At 28.2% G+C, this 20,212-nt stretch overlaps 1 protein-coding gene across 2 annotated transcripts; it reads left to right on the plus strand.

Annotated features, from left to right (window-relative positions):
- The first annotated feature begins 14,674 nt into the window (after window positions 1-14,674).
- On the plus strand, window positions 14,675-19,934 carry LOC141696736 (uncharacterized). 2 transcript variants are annotated; one of them, XM_074500860.1, is made up of 5 exons: window positions 14,675-14,906; window positions 15,987-16,050; window positions 17,722-18,075; window positions 18,307-18,872; window positions 19,157-19,934. In XM_074500860.1, the coding sequence occupies exons 3-5, from the start codon at window positions 17,748-17,750 to the stop codon at window positions 19,787-19,789; spliced, it is 1,527 nt and encodes a 508-aa protein (XP_074356961.1). In that variant the 5' UTR covers window positions 14,675-14,906; window positions 15,987-16,050; window positions 17,722-17,747; the 3' UTR covers window positions 19,790-19,934. The 2 variants fall into 2 exon arrangements, with proteins under 2 accessions (XP_074356961.1, XP_074356960.1); XM_074500859.1 differs by having other exon boundaries at window positions 14,675-14,827.
- The last annotated feature ends 278 nt before the right edge of the window (window positions 19,935-20,212 follow it).

Below are 20,212 nucleotides of genomic sequence, written 5' to 3' on the forward strand. Positions count from 1 at the left end.
GTTGGTTTGGTCGTCTTGTGGCCAAAGTTGTGGGAGTATGCATGTGACACTCTAACTCTCTGACCTGTCTGTCTTGTAAGTTGTATAGTTGTATAAGTATTGTACAGTCTGTACACATAAATTCAGACAATGCACCTCTACAAATTCAGTTTCAACTCACTGCGGCACTGCCACTCTCTTTTCAAGTGTGTGCATTTTATTTAGTTTAGTAATTATTCCGGCATAACTTCAATAATATTCCGGTGAGCTTCAATCAAATTCCGGCGAGTTTCAATCAAATTCTGGCAAGTTTTATTAGAGAGGAGTCCTCTCAAACTTTTTGTAAATCTTTTTTAAAATTAATAAAATTTATAGAGTTACCGTCCTCTTTTATTTATTTAACATATATTATTATTAAAAGTTCAAATGAATATTTAATATAATTTTACATATAAAATAAAAACGATACAATTATCAGTATGATTGTTATAATACTATAACTAAAATATGCACAAATATATATCTAAAAAAGCTGCTTGCAATCATGACATCAGGTTCTGCAGTTACAAGTTGTATACTTGTATTGTTTAAATAATAAAAAACTTAACTCACCCCACCCCGTCCCGTAAACCCGCCCCGCCCCGTAAACATAAACCCGCTGCACGCTCCCATTTTCTGTCTGTTATTTATAATCTTTCCTGACCCGTTCAGCTCGTATAAACCACGAGCTACACACGAGTTCAACTTTTACGAACCGGCACTAACCCGGCACGAACCGTATATCTAGACGTGCTGTTCACGAATTAAGATATAGCCAACTCGGCCCGATAAAAAACCGGCACGGCACGTCCGGCACACCCGTTTGGCCACCATTAACTGGTGATGATGTATCAATTATACTATTATACTAGCATAATAACCCGTGCCTAGCACGGTCATTTTCTAGAGTTTTTTTTATGTATGTAATTATAATGTTTTTAGTTTTTTTTTAAACCATAATGTTTTTAGTTATATTCTTATTTGTAAATGTAGACATTACTAAATTACACAATGTTTCCGATATAGTTTATTAAGAAAAATATATGTATTCTTGTTTGTTTTGTATAATTGTATTTAATGAATGAATATAAACAAGCTAGTCTTTAAAATAAAACAAATAAACTTAATATGTAGTGTAGAATGTCGTTGATATGTTTACAAAGAAAAAGTTAAAAACTAACATATACGTTGAATACAAAGTTGACCAAAATTTTTTAATTTCATTTAAATAAACTATTTAACTGGTTTATATTATTACTGAGTTCTCTACTAACTAACAGTTAACTTACTCAATTTAAAAAAATTAAAAAATGAATAACTGAATTCAGAATTACTTGTAATCATAATATAAAATTTACACTCTTGTTAATATAAAAGTCGATTTTAATGAAAAATGTTAGTTTTTAAAATTTAACGTATGTATGTTTGGAAAAATGTTAGTTTTTTTACACTACTCTTAACAAAATAAGATTAAGTTATATGTGTCTATATTAGCATGTGAATTATGGTATGTTACATTTCTTAGAAAATTACGATGGTTTCAATTATTTATATGCTAAATATCTGATTTATGTACATGTATAATCATTATTAATATCTAGTGAGACAATTGATTACTTAAATAATATGTATTTATAATTATTCAAAAATTAAAATTATGTAATAAATAAATTGCAATCATTTATATATGGTATTCACATTATCACTGACAAACAATCCATATCTGTTTTTTACGCGACCGAGTATCAATCATGTAACATAAAAATAAGTTTATATTGTAAGACTTATTATTGATGTTCATGATTTTTTTCAAGAATTTGAAAGAAAAATTGTAATTATATTGTTATTTAAACTATTTTTAAGTTTCTTTCATTACAACTCTAATATTTCTTCATATAATAATTTGATAATATTGTATACTATTTTCCTCAAATTAAATATTTTTCAATTCGATAAAATTTATAAATATTAGTTGAACTGGTTAATTCCTTCAAATTATTGTATAATATATATTTTTTAAATAGTATAAAATGTATTGAATCAAATGTTACAATATAGTATATATATAAATTTTATTTCAATAATTTAAAATATTAAAATAATTCAAAATATTTGTACAATATTATCTTTATCAATAAATATTGTTTATCTAAAAGAATACTTTTTCAAATGCTAGTTTTTTTAAAATGAAAAATGAAAAATAAATCGATTTAATATATCATCGTAGTTTTAACAAATCTCGTGAGATCTCATATCAAATTTCAAATATTTTTAAAATCGGGACAAGTCCCAAAACACTATTGCGCTATCAGTGAATTTAGTAATTTTAATACAAATAATCAATTGACTTAATCCTATAAATACCTCAAACAGATTAATTTATGTTAATATAAGATATCAAAAAAATTCACATTATTGGTAAGATATTCTCGTCGAACTTGTAATTTAAATTTACTAAACGTAGAATGTGACAATGTTTTTCGGCTAGTCATGTAGTCAAATTTCGAGTATTTTTTGAACAATGGGCCAAATTCTTATTTCAAATTCAAAATAAACTAAAATTCATTGACTAATTATAATTCGAACTTATCTAAATATTTAATACCAATTTAGATTATTTATATATAGGCGTATCTATTTTCAAAATTTTCTTTAAAAATTATATATACACATTTTAATTACTTTTTATAATAAAAAATTGTTAAAAATATATATGAGATATATTTTCAAACTAAAAATAATAATAAATAAAATAATAATCCATTTATGTATTATGCCTAACTTTATATCTGGAATTCAGTTCTTTAAAATTAATTGTACAAATATTCAAGTAACTATCATTTTTTTTGCGGAATTCAAGTAGCTATCTTTAAAGTTAAATAAAATATTCCTTTAGCACACTTACATATTATGTGTATGATAAAAATCACATGTGACAATATGGTGTGGTGGTACGAGGTTGTATAGAAGATTGAAGCAACCTGAGTTCGATTCCCACAAAACACAACTTTTATATAAATATTAAAAACAGGGGTAGTTTAGTCTTTTAAATGAGACTTTTTAATCTCAAAATATTATCCCCTTATTGTGCTATTATATATAGAAGAGATTTATCCTAGATTCCTACAAATATTAAAAACAGGGATAGTTTAGTCTTTGAAATGAGACTTTTTAATCTCAAAATATTATCCCCTTATTGTGCTATTATATATAGAAGAGATTTATCCTAGATTCCTGGTACATGTTTACAAGGGTGTTAATGATATGGGTATCAAGGACTTCACTATTTCTATTAAATTTTGACCCTATTAAATTTGGGGGTGACCCTAAATATCACTTTAGGGTTAAAAATGGTCCAAAATATTATTTTTTTTAAAAATTACCCTAAATGTCATTTCAAAACGGTACATCATGTAACGTTTATGCAACATGTCCAAAACGGTACATCGTGTTCCGTTTTGACATTTTGATTTTTTTTATATATGCAAAACGGTAGATAAAGTAGCGTTTTGGTACTTTGTTTTTTTTATATATGCAAAACGTGACGTTTTGATAGAAAAGCAATAAAAAAAATATATTTTTAACCTCAAAACGTTACTTCATGTGACGTTTTTGTACTATTTACAAAACGGTACACGAACACCCGTTATCAAGTGACCTTTTGGGCCTTTATTCTGAAAAGTGATATTTTGAGCATTTTTTGCTTGAATAGTGATATTTTGATACATTTCTCATTAAATTTTGGGCTTTTTTGAAAAATACCAAGTCTAAAAATATTTTTGCAAAAATACTGTTATTTTTTTAAAAAAATTACAAAAATACGGTTTTTTGCCCACTGAAATCAACTGCATGCAAACTGTGACGAGTTTCTATAACTACATGCAATCTTAAATCAACTAAAAAAAATTTATTCAACTGGTTGCATATATGGTTGATTTTGATTTTGGTTGATTTCGTATTTTTACAAAAAAAATCAGAAGATAGTATAATCGCAAAAAAAACTTAGAAAACTTAGTATTTTTGGTAAATTCTCTTAAATTTTCATACATCAAAATATCAATCATCATCAATCATCAATATATCTATATAAAGGAAAATTACACATGTCTGACGTGGCACCTCCCAAATCTCCTATTCCGTATTTCTGATTGTTCCGAGCATTTAGCATTTAGCGATTGGAAAGGTAAAATTTTACCCGTATAAATTGAAAGGTCTTATAGAAATTGAAAGGTTTTGGTCTTGATTGTTTCATTTCGGTTATGGATTACTAATACTAAAGCCTGGAATGTGTATACAACATAATCATGTCATCAAATCCCTTTCTCTTTCTCTGTCTCTATCTATAAAATAGAAAAAAACTCAGTTGTGCGGCATGGCACCTCCCAGGCTCTTGGTCTAGGTTTGTATATTTCAAATATTTTTTAAAAATAGATTAATTTATGTAATATGCGGTTATGGTTGAATTTTCGCGAATTTTAAAATAATAAATGTATAACCAAACCAGTTACATGTTTAAAAGTTGCGAATAATTTTACCGTTCTAATTATAAATTTTACTGGTAATAAATAAATGATAATGAAATTTTTTGATTCCAAATTTTACTGCCAATAATTCTTTTTCATTTATATGGTAGTTTAGTTCATTTGGTTTCCACGTTCCTCCTGCATAACCACATATAAGGGGTTTTTCATTGTCAATATCATTATTTTCGTAAGCAATAAGAACAGCTCCCCATCGTATATCACTAGCATCAGTATAAAGTTCTAATTTATATGTTTCTATTGGTATCCTATGTTTTGGTAAATTACTGATTTTTTCTTTAAGAGTTTTAACAGTTTTATCATGTTCTTCTTTCCACTCAAAAGGTTTATTTTTTGTTAATTCTTGTAAGGGTTTTCTTAATTGTGGTAAATTTTTTATATGATCTGCTGCATAATTAATTATTCCTAAAAATTGTTGGACTTCTTTCTTATTTTCTAGTTTATCTTTAAAATGTTGTATTTTTTAAACTATATGGTTTTGTAATTTTAATCCATCTTTATCTATTATTTATCCTAGATATTCTATTTTATTTTTAAAGACTTCTGATTTCATTTCAGAAAGTAGTATCCCATGCTGTTTTACGGTTGTTATAAATTGTTCTATGTGTTTTATATGGCATTCTAAAGTGTCACTATATATCAATATATCGTCTACATATACGATGCAAAAATCTATTAATTTTCTAAAAACTTGGTCCATTATTCTCTAAAATATTTGTGGAGCATTTTTTAATCCAAAGGGTAATACTATCCATTCATATTGTCTTTGCGGTGCACTAAAAGCTGTTAAAGGTCTGGATTCTTCGGTCAGCTTAATTTGCCAAAATCCACTTTTACAATCAAATTTACTAAACCATTTTTTATTACCAAGTCTATTAATAAGATTTCTTTTATATGGTAAGAAATATCATCAAATATAGTCTTTTTATTTAATTTTCAATAATCTATTACCATTCTAGCCTTGCCTCTTTTTTTGTTCACTGTGTTTTCTTACTAAAAAAGCTGGAGTACTATGTGAACTTTTACTTTCTTGTATTATTTTTAGTTTTAATAATTCATTTATTTGGATCTCAAATTCTTTTTGGTCCGTTGGGCTATATCTAATAGGTTTTGATCTGATTATATCGTTTGGGTTTATTAATTTCACCTCAGCATATATTTTTTCTTTATCCCATAATTGTACTGGATTTTCTCCAAAATTTGATTTTAGTGTATTATGATATTTTTTCGATAATTCTTGTAGATTATTGTTTCTACTTATTATCAAGTTGTTTATACTTAATGTGTTTATAGGCATTATTCTTTTTAATATTATCCATTTATTGCAAGGTGTTTGCAAACTTAAAGTATTAGAAGTAACAACTTGTGTTTTAAAATGATCTAAAAAATTATTTCCTAATAATATTGATTGCTTCATTTTATTTTCTTGATAGATTAAAGGTAATTTAAATATTGTTTTATTTAATATTATCCTCATGTTTTCAGCTATTGTATCTAATTCTTTTCTTTGTTCATTAAATCCTGTTACTTTAGTTCTATGTATTTTAGATTTTTTCCATTTATGCGAGATTAATACTTCCTCTTTTGCCAAGCATAAGTATGCTCCGCTATCTATAAATATTTTTTGTTTTATTAATTTTCCGGGCTTATGTTCTACATAAGCTTCTATGTAAATAGCTACCATTAATCTGAATAACTTTCACTTGAAGAGTTATAAATGAAAGATTCTGATCCACTATCTTTATTAGTTTCACTAACATAAAACTCTTCGTATTCATACCAGTTATTATTATCTTCTTTTATTTGTTCCAGATTCATTATAAAATGTGATGTATTTATATATTTTACCCCTTTTTCTTTTAATTTAGGGCATTTATTTGCATAATGTCCTTTTTCATTACAATTCCAACATTTGCATTCACTCAATTTTTCTTTTCCTTTATTGAATGGTTTTCTTCTAAATTTTCTTCTATTCCTAAATCTTTTCCTTGTGCCAGAATTATTTCTGAATTTTCTGAACTTTCTTCTTTTGTATTTGTTATAGTATAGATTGTTGTTCCGATTGTAGTCTTGTCTTTTATCAAATCTTTTTATGTATTTTTTCTTATATCTCTTACTTCGGTTTTTTCTCCTTTCATCATCACATTCAAATACTAATCTTCTTTCAGTAAAACCACATATTTCTCTTAATCCTAGTTTTTTTATCCTTTTTAACTGTTTGTTGAACTCGGTATTCTTCGCATTTTCTCATAAGATATCCTCTTAATACTCTTATTCTTTCCTAAAGAGTTTTCTCTTGGTTCTAAATTATTATATTCTTTTGTTATTTCATTATTATATGGCTTTGGAAGATGATCATAATATAGTTGTTGGTAGATTAGGCTTTCTTCGGGTTGAAACCTAGCTTCATAAAAGAATTTAGTAAAGCTTATAGTATATTCAGGTAGTTTATTTATTTTACAACATTTCTTATTATTTAAATTCATTATTATTTCTATTTTTCTTTCTACCAATACTTAATCTCTAGCTACTATCCATGGTTCTCCTAAAAATTCTCTTTTCAGTATCATATCAAAGATTTGTAGCATAGATTTCCAATCTCCTACATTACGCATTACTTCTATTTTTAATTGGTATGCTATAGATTCTATCCAAAATGCTACTTTTCCTATTAATATTTTGGATATTAAGTCATAAGTATAATCTAAATTATCAGTATGTGTGGAACTCATTAGTGCTATATAAGTTCCTAGATTCCAATCTGTAATCCTTCTACTAATTTCTTGTTTTTCGTAGATATTATCTAAATCTAAGAAATATCCATTAAGGTTAACACCTTGTGACCTACAAATTCTTTAAATTCTACATGATGTCCGATTGGTATATGTTTAGGTATATTATTACTACTTCTTGTTATTACTTCTAAATTAACATCCGTTAATTCTTCTTCTGGATAGTTATCAACGTTTTCATTTACAGTTTCCATTTCAGTATCTATAGATTCGTTATATTCATCTTGATTGTCACTTTGTGGTTCTTCTTTTATGATAGCATTCACATTTTTCATTTTTCTTAAGACTTGCATTATTTGATTTTTCTCCTTTTCTATTTCTGATTTATCTTCATTTTCATATTCTTCTATAAAATTTATTAATTTTTCATTAGAACTGACACTATTACTTGAAGTATCTGAGTTACTTGTACTTTCAGTAATTTTTTCTTTTTCTTTAATTTTTTTTATATCTTCTCTTAACATTTCTAAGTTTCTTTTGGTTTCTTCTATTTCCTGATGTAACTCTTTTTTCGTTTATTTTAGTTCTCTTTTAGTTTCTTTTAAATCTTTTTTAATATTTTCATATTTGTTCTTATATTTTTTATATTTGTCAAACCATTCTTCATTAGTGTTTAATTTGAGTTTGCTATTTTCTGCTTTTAATCTTTTCAATTCTTGTTCCTGTTTTTCAAACTTTAATTGTATGTATTCTATTTTTTCCTGTTCTATATCTAAATTTTTTGATTCCCTTTTCATTGGTTCATATTTATATATTTCTTTTTCTAGTAGTTCTTTCCCATGATTTTTAAGAAATGTTATTACATTATGCTCTTGTTTGTCCATTAAAATTTTCCTTTTTTATGTAGCGAAGATAATCCATCTAATGTTTTATCTACAGATTCTGGTATAACGGGTTTCATTTTACTAATATCTATCATAACAGGTTCTTTAGTTCTCCTCCAAGCATTTATAGCCACAATTTCTGGTGTTTCTGTGATATCTTGTTTTAGCATTTGTTTATTTTTTGGTTTTTCATCTTCTAGATTAGTTAATTTTTCTAATATTATTTTAAATGTTGGCATTTCAGATGCATTCCATAGGTTAGTTAATTCTTCTCTTATTATTTGTCTTGTTTGAGTTTGATCCTTTTTAATCTCATTCATTCTTAATGTCATATTTTGAATTTTTTCTTTTATTATGATTTCTTCCCATAAAGCTTCTATTTTTTCATTAGCCAGTTTTATTAGCTCATTTCTTCCATCCATTTTTCTTTTCGTTAGTTAGATTTATTCGTTTTTTTCATCCATTTCCCATATCTATCCATATTTTTTCAGTTTTTGAACTTTCTTTTTCTAATTCTTTTATGTCTTTTTCTAATTTTATTTCTTTTTCACTATATTCTAAATATTTTATTTGTGAATATACACCTTCTTTTAGAGCGTCTTTTATTTTTTGTAATTTATGTTTTTTGTTTTCTATTTTTTCATGTGTATTCATATTTTATTAATAAATCGAATTTTTCCTTGGTCATTTATTTCAATGCCTTTATTATTAATTTTATAATTTATCATTGTTAAAAAGCCACTTCCTAATAATAATTTATTAGAACTATCATATTCTATAACTCCTATGTTTATATTATATTCTAAATCTTGTAGTTTAAATCTTAAATTTACACTTTAGTAATTATAATTTCTCTCTCATTTTCAGGATAATTATAAGTTTGTGGTTCTATTATGGAGCAGTTATTTTCGTCAATTTTACTTATGTGTATAAAACTTTTAACACCTATACAATCTTTTGCTATAATTCCTTCGAATATTATTACTTTAATTTTTAATCTATCAGTTTTCACATCTATTAAATTTATAGTTTTAGGTAAACTATATTGTCTTGACATAATTGGTTGTTCTCTAAAACTTAAATGTCTAAATTCTTTTCTAAAACTTAATCTAGATCCTTCTAATATTGATTTAATTCTTTGTGTTAGAATTATTTGTCTATTACTAAAGTCTATTGTAAATTCTCCTGAGATTGTTATTTGAGATTCTTCTTTATGTTCAATTTTTTCTAATATATCATTGTATAATTTTGGTACTATTATTCCTAATTCCGTTTGTTTCTTTACATGATGGTTTTCAGTCATAGCATAAACTATTTTAGTTTCTATACTAATTACTTTACTTCCCTTTTGCATTTTTATTCCATCTAATTTATAATATAATGTTAAAGATCTTTCTTTATTTTCATCTCTTAATGATATGCTAAAATCAGGTTATATTATAAATTTTAATTTCTGATATATCAAGTTTCCTTTTACTACTGCTATTAATGAATGTTGTATATTTCCTAATATTCTATCGTCTAGTACATATATCTCTATAGGAGTATCAATATTTTTCTGAAAATATGCTTTTATTGTAAATTCTATTGCTCCAAAATAAATATTTTTTTAGTTTATTTACTTCCTTTTGTTTTAATTTGGATAGTTCTCTTTTTATCAAATCATCTGTTATTAAATTTATTTTTGCTTTTCCATTTATCGTATCTATATCTATTATATTTTCATGTTTCTGAGCTATATATCTAACTTCTTTATTTCTTTCAAAGTATGATGTTTTGAATATCTTTTTTATTGTTAGTTCTTCTGTTTCACTTTGGATTTAATTATATATATCCGGTTTAAAACTTAGAGTTTGTGATGTTCCTTCTTCGTATTCATCCATTTGATAATATACATCTTGTTTTTCACTTGATTTTTTTAATGACAGTTTTTCAAACTATATTATTATCCCGTTATATTACTTGATAAAATTATTCTTTTAAGTCCTTGTATTCTTAATTTATTATTTCTAAATGTTATTATCATATTTCCAAGTTGTTGATAACATCTTATTATTTCATCCCTATTTTCTCTTGTCCATTCAATTTCATTTTTTCTTTCCTGCAATTTATCTAGTTCTATTTCTAGTTTTTCTTGATTTTTTATTAATTCTTTTATTTTTCTATTATTTCTAGTTATTGCATTTGGATCTATCCAATTCATTTTTTAATTTTTTGCCTTAAATCATTTATTAATTTATATTATTCAGTTAATACTTCTTTTAAGTCTTTTATTTGAATTTCTAAATTAGTTTCTTTAATAAATTTTTCTCGTCTTATTAAAAGATTTTGTTCTTCCAGTTTTCTAATTTTTTCATCTCTCTCTTCCAACATTGTTCGTAACCTAGCTATAATATCTAATTTTTCATTTATTATTTGCATGCTCATTTTACAACTTTCAATATGTTGATTTATATCTTTATTAAAAGTAAAGTTTTTATCTGCTATCATTTTAATACTTTCTAACTTATAATCATCCATTAATCAAATATTAATTTATTTTATTTATATAAATATATTGGCTGTTTATATAGATTTTTCTTACACATTTGTTTTGTTTCTTTATTTTCTACTATAAAATAAATTAACAGATTTGCTATTATTTTGGATTTATAACTTTTATTATTATCTCTTAGTAATTTTGCTGGGGGTCTCATTTAATTTTCAAATTTTTATATTAAGATTTCGTTTTTTACTATTCATATTCTTAATTACTATTTAATAGAACTATTTATCGGTTACTATTCATTCCGAAAACTTGAATTTTACTACTATTTTCTACAGTAATTTACTGTTCATCTTCTCGACCTATTTTCTCTGATACCATTTGTTCTGAGGAGAGTCTATTTATATATTATCCATTTGTTCTGAGGAGAGTCTAATTATATATTATACCATTTGTTCTGAGGAGAGTCTACTTATATATTATATTAGGATCTTATAAAATATTAGGATCTCATCATCTATTAACCCTAAGGAGGGAAGGAATATAGATGGTATTTTATAATTGCACAAAATATTAAATAAAATCAAATTCATTTTTTAATTAAAATCAAATTCATTTTTTAATTAAAATCAAATTCATTTTTTAATTAAATTTTCCATAATTTCTAACCAATTCTAATATCATAATCACAAAAATAATCACTTTATCAAAATTATACATAGTAATTTATTAGTTCAGAATATTTACCTTGTAACAGAATTTTAGATCACCGGAGCTCTCAACTCACCGTGACTCCTTGTTCCCTTTTCTTGCATCAGCTGTGGGATATTGGTCTCGGTACTAGGAGTACTCAACAGACTTCTCCAAAATGCTGTTTTAAGATAATATTTCTAATCTAATAAATACTAAATATAATTTCATAATGTAACCTTTCTGATTTTATGATATTGTGCTTGGCTGAAATTATGGAAAATAGAAGTGTTCAGTTACACATGAGAGAGATATATGAAACTGGAGATATACGATTAATTCTGTTGAGTGAATTGAATGTTCAGTCCTATTCGTAATTAATACAAACCGGTATTGTTTATTCAATCATTTAGATGTCCTCTTCTTACATATCTGACCCCATGTAGCATGGCGACTTTACACCAGAGAGTGCATGTTGTGTTAGAGATGTTCAAAAAATCCGAAGCCCGAAATCTGATCCGATCCGGAAAAAAGCCCGAAAAGTCCGATCCGGAAAAAAACCCGGCCCGGTTCGGCCCGGCCCGCGGGCCTTAAATGGGCCTCCTTTTTTCTCGAAAATCCGGCCCGACCCGAAGCCCGAAAAGCTCGGATTTAAAAAAGCCCGGATAAAAGCCCAGATCGTAAAAAGCCCGGTTCGGGCCGGATAAAAGCCCGGGCTTTTTGAAAAGCCCGATTAAAAAACCGATTTTTTATATAGAATTTGAAAATATACAATACTTTTTATGATTTTTAAAATAATATATCAAAATATTAGAAACAATTAAAGTATATATGATTATTTATATATTATATTAAAAATAATTATTTATTTCGGTGTCTTAACTACTCTATCTAATATATCAAGATATTATTTTCTCTGGTATTTAAACTACTCATAATTCGAGTTATAAAATATTAAAATATTTTTTTAATATATAAATAAAAAGCCCGGATAAAGCCCGGTTCGGCCCGATCCGGCCCAGCCCGCGGGCCTAAAACGGGCCTTATATTTCTTAGGAAGCCCGGCCCGGCCCGACCGGATTTTTAAAAAAGCCCGGCCCGATCCATTTTAAAAAAAATCGGGCTTTTTAAAGCCCGGATAAAAACCAGCCCGGATAAAACCCGACCCGGTGGGTTTTTTGTGCATCTCTAATTTGTGTATTCATGTTACCTCGCTTAAATGAATACTGATGCATTTCCAAGGCATGCTAAATAAGTGAAACTTTATAAACACGTCATATATGACGATATTCAGACTGTTAGATATTTTAACATTCATCATTTTATTTTTCATTTTCTCTCATTCATCCTATACATTTTAATCTTTTTAAAATTTAATAATTTAAAACTCGTGTGAATTACCGAATATTTTTAATATTATATAATTTTTAAATTTAATTTGATGATTTTTTTAAAAATATGAAACTGGTTTATTTTAAAGTTTTAAATGATGGTTTGTTATTTTCTGATTTTAATTATATTTAATTTTGTTTTAAACCGAACCCATTATACCGACTAAACTAAATCAATCTTATTATATTATTTTGGTTTTGTTTTTTTAATCCGTATCAATAATATAAATTTTATTTTCGTCGAATTGAAATGAATAGTTTTATCCCGAGATCATTATCCTTATTTTTAAATTTTCTCTGTTTATTTTATATTCATATATCAAACTTTTTAATTCATATAATTTGAAATTTATATTTTAATATTATTTCAAAAAAATTATAATAACTTATAATTTATGATTTACCAAACACATTATCAATTTATAAGTAACTTACAAATAAATTATCTAAACACCTTATTAACTTATAAAGTATGATGTTTATATCATTTATATGACACTTTTCAACTTTAAATCATAAATTAGATTTTTTAAGAAATCTAAAACGAACCCAGTACTATTTACTTAGACTTTCAATTTTGTTTAAGAATTTTAATAAACATCAAGCCTCCGTGTATAAAGATTAGTAATGTTGTTTACAATATTTTAATTTGACAACCCACTAATTAGTTGTTATAAATTATAATGTTAATTTTCTGAAAATATTCAACACCAATTGGCTATATTTCTAATGTAAGTGGCCACATGAAGCATGTGGATCTAGATTATAAATGGTATATTTGTTTAGAGTTAGCGTTGTTTGTAATTATACTATACTACTTCAATTCTTTGTATATAAACATAAGCAAGTTTGATTTTTCTAGCACCCGCAAATATTTCTGAAAATATTTCCTTTTTTCTATTAACTCCAGTGATTCAAACGAACATTCATTCATATAATTATGGGTAAACTAGCTCTTTAGTCCATGCAAGGCACAGACAATTTTTATAATAATTATTAATTTTTCTAAAATATTAGATATATCCGTATATTTACGATAAATAGATTTATAACCCCTACGACTGACGGGCATGTTCTAAACTATCATGTATAATTTTAATTAATTTTTAATTATTTTCGAGTTTTTTAAAAATTAAGTTAGTAATAATTGTTCCAAGCTTAACATGTGTTATTCTTGTGTGATATATTCATTTAATACGTATGAAGTTCGATTATTTTTGAGTTATTTAAAAAATTAAGTTAGAAATAATTGTTCTGAGATCCGTTATTTGTGTGTAATGTTCATTTACATGTGCATGATTTATATGTGATTCGATTTGCCAGTAATTATTTGATAGGTCTTGTACTCTAAAATTAGAAGGTTTGCATGTCTTTAAAATTAGTTAATGATAAATAATTTATTTTGTCAGCTACTCATACTAATTAACATGATACGAAAATATGTCATTTTACTAAAAATTTGATGTCACGAAATCGTGTAATATTTGTAACTTTTTGAATATCAATAATTTATTAATTATATTTTTTTATTTTATATATGATATATTACTTAAAATAAATAAAATAATTAGCTATTAATTATGGTTTAATGAAGATTAGTTATTAATGGGTAAAAAATCTAATATGTTATAATAATAGAGGTATTAATACAAAATAAATAGGATGGGGTTAAAATGACATTTTACATCTTAGGCCTACAAAAATCATTTTGATTTAATTGTCTCATTAAACTCCATTTACTTTATTATATATAATAGATTCGATACTTTATATGGGTAATTTTTCATATTTCTTCCCGATCCCGAAAGTGATAATAATCCAATGAGAAATTTAAAAGAATTTCTCCATATTTATTTCAATATGTAATTTTCAGAATTTTAAAATAGCAAAGCAAAAGACTAAAAAACTTAATAGAGACGAAGGGACTAAAAAAAAGCATAGGACCTGCTAAACTTGAACCCGCAGTAGCTAGGGTTTAAAGTCTAAGATTACAAATTTAAAGTCTCCTCTGTGTCAAATATGCAGTTGATTCGCAACATGAAGAATCCTGATTCTAATGCCTCTTTGATCGCACACAATTGTCCAGGTATATTTCGTTGCCAACATATTCGAGTACAAGGAATTTGTTGCCATTTGTACCGCAAGATGACTATAAAGAGTACCAGGTGTGCTCATATTGTCCGATTAGTCATATGTCTAAATATGGGTTAATTTCTTGTAGAATAATTAGGTGGAGCAGAATAATTGATGTGTGTTTAGAATAAACTACAGAGTATCCTTCATGATTAAAGGGGATTTGACCATCTTACTTTTTAGTTTTAGCCTATGTTAAGTGTACCCTATATACGTGTCTAAGTATCGGCATCATTTTGAAAAATATACCTATTTTTGGCCTAAAATAAGTGTCCAAGTCGAGTGTCCATGTCAAAGTGTCAGGTGTCCGACAGGGGTATTCAAAGGTAAAATGAAGAGTCCGAGTAACATAGGTTTTAGCTAATACCTGACTTTTCGATTTTAGCTTTAATGGAAGATTCAGCAAAACATTGAAACATTGGTTTTAATTACTTGATGACTACAGTTTATTAATTTGTACTATCTAAACCATGAAACCTTATTCTACTCTGTATTTGTGCGACCTTCACTACCTCTTGCTTAAGCTAGACTGACTGGAATTTGGTAAGCTTTGCAATGGCCTTTTAAACCCCCCCGGGGCATGTATGAAAGAACCATAACGTCATCCACTAGAAAATGCCCAAAATTAACGAAATTCTCAGAGGCAGTTTTATACCAAATCAATTTCGGGTACTTTTAATTCAGAAAAAAAAATCAGTATCGAGTTTACAAATTAACATGGTTCAGGTTCCATATTAGTCCATACCAATTGGGTTTTTTTTTTTAAATTCGACTAGTGTTGTTCAGCACTTCACTGTGATTCTGCTTTTATTTTAGCTAAAATGAATTGCAGTATCTATTTAGATCTTTTTAATTTCCAGCATTGAATCTTAGTATCCAGTTTTTGTCGTCTCTCGATTATAGGACACAACCTATTACGTACAAACCTTTTTTAGCTAATACAGTAGATTCCATCTAAAATGATATTTTTAAGATCACAAGTATTTAGTTAATACTTATCGTTTTTGCTTTGCTAGTTACTCCTAAAATTTAAGACTCTGCCTCCTGACATAACTTTGGTTCAATCAGTTATTATCTTATATCATCCTCTAATCATTGACATTACATTGTAGGAATTTGGAGTAACAATATGATGTTGTAGCCGGTGGCATAGTAACAGGAGTTTGCAGAAGATAGGTAGCTAATTTTTTGCTCAACTCTTGAGATGCTGCTTTTATCTGCTTCAGTAAATTATCTGCCATTTCTTTCTGTAAAAGTGAAAATTACAAAATCTCCCACATTAAGCATTTACATATTGATTTCCTTCTATAGAATGGGTTGAACATATTAGCATATTTCTATTTACATATAATTTTAAACTACTAGAGTGGGCTTACTACATATTGTACTCCCGTTACCTAAAATAATAGTTTATCATATGCATAATTCTTTAGGCGAGGAGATGATAATAGTACAACCATGCAATCTTGTAGAGAGTCGTAGAATAAATACGAATGAAGAAGCTTCGAGTAGGCTATGTCAAGTTTTTGTGAAGTATTTTTTAGGAAATTTTGTGAGATCTTTTGGGCTAAGTCTTGGCAAGGTCTTGGGCTCGCTCTAGGCGAGGTCGAATGTACTTGAATGAAGTTGACATAGTCTTTGAGACTTGCTCTAAGCAAGGCCAACTGAAGTCTTTCTATGCACACTTGGCGAGGTCGAATAAGGTTGGCGAGGTCTTATGGACTCGTTCTTGGAGAGGTCGATTGGGGCTAACGAAGCTAACGTAGTATCAATGTGCATTCAGAAGTTTCCGACACATCATTGTTGAAGAAGATGGTCATAGCGAACCCGCTAAACCCTCGAGACGAAGAAACTGCTGAATAACGAAGTTACCCTAGTCCGTGACGGAGTTGTATTTCTTCTGTGTATTCACAAATATAATGTTGTATCCTCTCTCTGCTTCTAATCAACTTATAGCTCTCTTTGTGTTCTTCATCTCCTTCTTCTAAATTCTCCGAACATACCAGATCGAATTCTTTCCAATCAACTTTTGAAACAGCTCCGAATTTGACTCGCAATTCGACATCATATCAATAACTTCGCGTTGATTATTTTGCACAAACTTCAACTCCGTCTTCTTCAGGATTGCTTTACTTGTTTTACGCTTTACTTGTTTTGCAGCAACGTAAGCATAATCTACGTTGATGGAGAGAATTTTGTCTATTTACAAAGAGTGATCTTCGATCTATAAGGAGATAAAAGATCTATAATCACATATCCTCCTTCAAAAGGAGGACGATGCAATCTCCAGTACCATACTATAACTTTGGAGTGTTGTCGTTGATTTGTGGTTGTGGTTATTTAGGTAGAGATACACCCCTCCTTCTAGCGCCTCTGTTGAACCACTAATTATGATACAATTGCCAACCCCCTTTCAAGTTATGGCTCCTTCCTATATATAGAGTCTCCAATGGGCCTCTCCTTTAGTGGGCCTGATCCCTTTATTGGGCTTTGCCCCAACAACGTACCTACTGAATCAGACGTTAGAGCAGTGTCAACTTCATTTTTATTGCTTAAATTTGAAACCAAATTTAAAAATCACCTGTCCAAAATAATTGTATGTTTATATACACATGTTTAAAAGATGTCGGTTCCAGATATATAACTAGGGATTTTATGCATCTTTGTCACATTATGATTCACCGGTAAATGACAAAATTTGGTTACACAATGTAAGTAGCATTGGTGTTATTATTTTAGGTAAAATTATTTTTCTGATATGATATTATAACAGTGACTATATTTATTTTAATATAAATTTTAAAAATATTTATTTTCTGATATGATGTTATAATAATATTGTGACAGAAGGAGCGAGCGATGTGATTGGGCTGATGGTTTTTGCAGCCAAACGTCGGAGTACTAGTGCAGAATTTGAAGCATTATTTCGTAAAACGGACGAGAGGGAGAGAATTGTCTTACAACTAGCAATGGAGAGAAATAATGTGGACGTTGTTAGACTGATACTACTAGAAGATCCGGCCTATCAACATGGTCATGAAATTAAAAGAAATGGTCTCATGCGTTTGATCTTCAAAGCCATCGATAACGGGTATAGTGAAGATATTGTCAAATTACTCTCTCAAACCTACCAAATTGGACTCAGCCCTAATCATGAAGATGTGCTTTCTCTGATTCTTTCTATCAAAAGGCGTGATGAGGGTATGTAATACATGCATTCTCATGAGTATATTTATTGAAAGTACATTATACAATATACTTATCTTGATTTAATTACAGCCGCGCATTTATATACAGCCACACATTTATATATGGTCTGATGATATGTATTTGATGCTCTTCATTACAATTATACTAAATAAAATTTATTTTTACAACTATATAATGTGAATCGAAGACTTTACAACTATTTGTTTACTTGTTTTTTTGCAGAATCTGTTTTACATCTCTTAGAAGGTGTGAGAGACCTTGTAACTCTTACAGATGATAAGGGGTGGACACCACTCCACTATGCTGTATATCATGAATTTGATTCAGTACTTGGTGCTATAATAGAAGCACAAGAAAATGTTGGACACCAATTTGTGTACGGAAATATGGTACCAACGCCATTTCATGTAGCAGTCGAATGTGGATATGCTTCCACACTAGTACGACTTATGCAATCATGGCCAACTTTGTCTTCTGCATCCAAAGATGATTACTCTCCATACACAGTTGTTAATAAAGATGATCAAAATATACTCCATTTGGCCGCAGCTGATAATAGAAAAGAGATGGTAGAAGGTATCTTGAAATATTGTCCAGAAATTTTTAAGGAGAAGATTTTGAAACAGCAAGATACCAATGGAAATACACCTCTCCATGTACTTATCTCCCATGGTTGTTTTATTCCGGAACTCATAAAAGACGAAGGACTTGATACACTGGCAAAAAACAAGAAAAATTTTACTCCTTGGGAAATGCTGTATTCTAAAAATGATGTTGTTGCTGATCAGGTACGTTGAAAACTTCATTTTATTTTTTCATTAAATCATGGAAACTAAGTTTGGTCCATATATTCTTAACATAAAATGATGAAGTCGTAGTAAAATGGTTAGCTATCTCTTCCTTTAGTAATTGTTGTTAACTTTGCTCTTTTGAATGCTGCTTCAGATGCGTCGATGTGGAATTTTATTGCACTGACTTATTTGTTACGTCTAAAGTCTTGTAATAGACATCTTAAAGAAGAGCATGTCTCTAAAATAAAAATTATTAATTATTGGTTGTCCATTATTTGTAGGTGCATATTAAAATTGCAATTGATGATTACCTGACTAATCAATCAGCTTGGAATCTTGGGGCTAAGTGGACGGAGAAGAAAAAGGATATTTGGAAAAATATCCCCGAAAGTAAACGAAGGATGAAAGATGTGATATTTAAGGAACGCGAAAATTCGTTGATGGCTGCAAAGCAGGTAGAAAATAAAGAAAAGCTAGAAAGGTATAAATTGAGGACCAACACCCAGATCATAGTTACTGCACTTATAACTACGGTAACTTTCACCGTAGGATTCACTATGCCTGGTGGTCTCCATCAAAGTGGAGAGGTTGACGAAGGATTGGTGTTACTTTCAAAGAAGACAGCTTTTAATGCATTTATGGTATCTGATGCATTAGCTCTACTACTATCAACATCTGCTTTGTTTTTCTATTTTCTTGAATCAATGACTGACGATCCACTTCAAGAGTCCAAACTCAATGCTGCATCGACTGTGCTCAACATAGTTTCTGTTGTGGCTATGATGTTGACTTTTATTGCAGGAACCTATTTGGTGTTGTCACAGACACCGACCCTTGCCATTACTGTTTGCATCATCGGTTCTCTCTTCTTCGTTCTTATCATGATTCTATTGGTCAAGATAGTATATAATTGAATGCATGTAAAAAGGAATTTTGATTGAGTATTTCTATCATCATTCTTGTTAATTCATCCTGTTTTTATGAATTTCGATTCTTTGTATGATGTATTGAACATTAATCCAATAGGATTCTAATTCGTAGAAGCCATAATCATGCAATTAGTGATGAATTGATGATGTATCTATCATTTGTTAAATCTTAATACATGTCTAAGAGAGTGTTAATGATCTTAATAGTAAATGCAGAATCAAGTCCCTGATGTTTGTCTAGATTTCACTAGATGTGTAGTAATTTCTAAAAGTATCATCTAAGTCTACCTTAGTTGTCAAGTAGATAACTGAAGTTTGTCACAATGAGCTCTGAACTTCTTTAGTGTGAAAGAATTCAAGAGTACAATGTATTTTTGGCAAATTAGCCCTTTATTATGCCAATTTGAC

This window comes from Apium graveolens, chromosome 11 (genome assembly GCF_009905375.1).
Source record: "Apium graveolens cultivar Ventura chromosome 11, ASM990537v1, whole genome shotgun sequence".
Taxonomy (NCBI): domain Eukaryota; kingdom Viridiplantae; phylum Streptophyta; class Magnoliopsida; order Apiales; family Apiaceae; genus Apium; species Apium graveolens.

Coding starts and splice junctions, on each gene's coding strand:
- LOC141696736 (XM_074500860.1), top strand. CDS start 17,748: ATGGTTTTTGCAGCCAAACGTCGGAGTACTAGTGCAGAATTTGAAGCA. Junction 18,076..18,306: donor TATCAAAAGGCGTGATGAGG/GTATGTAATACA, acceptor GTTTTTTTGCAG/AATCTGTTTTACATCTCTTA. Junction 18,873..19,156: donor ATGATGTTGTTGCTGATCAG/GTACGTTGAAAA, acceptor CATTATTTGTAG/GTGCATATTAAAATTGCAAT.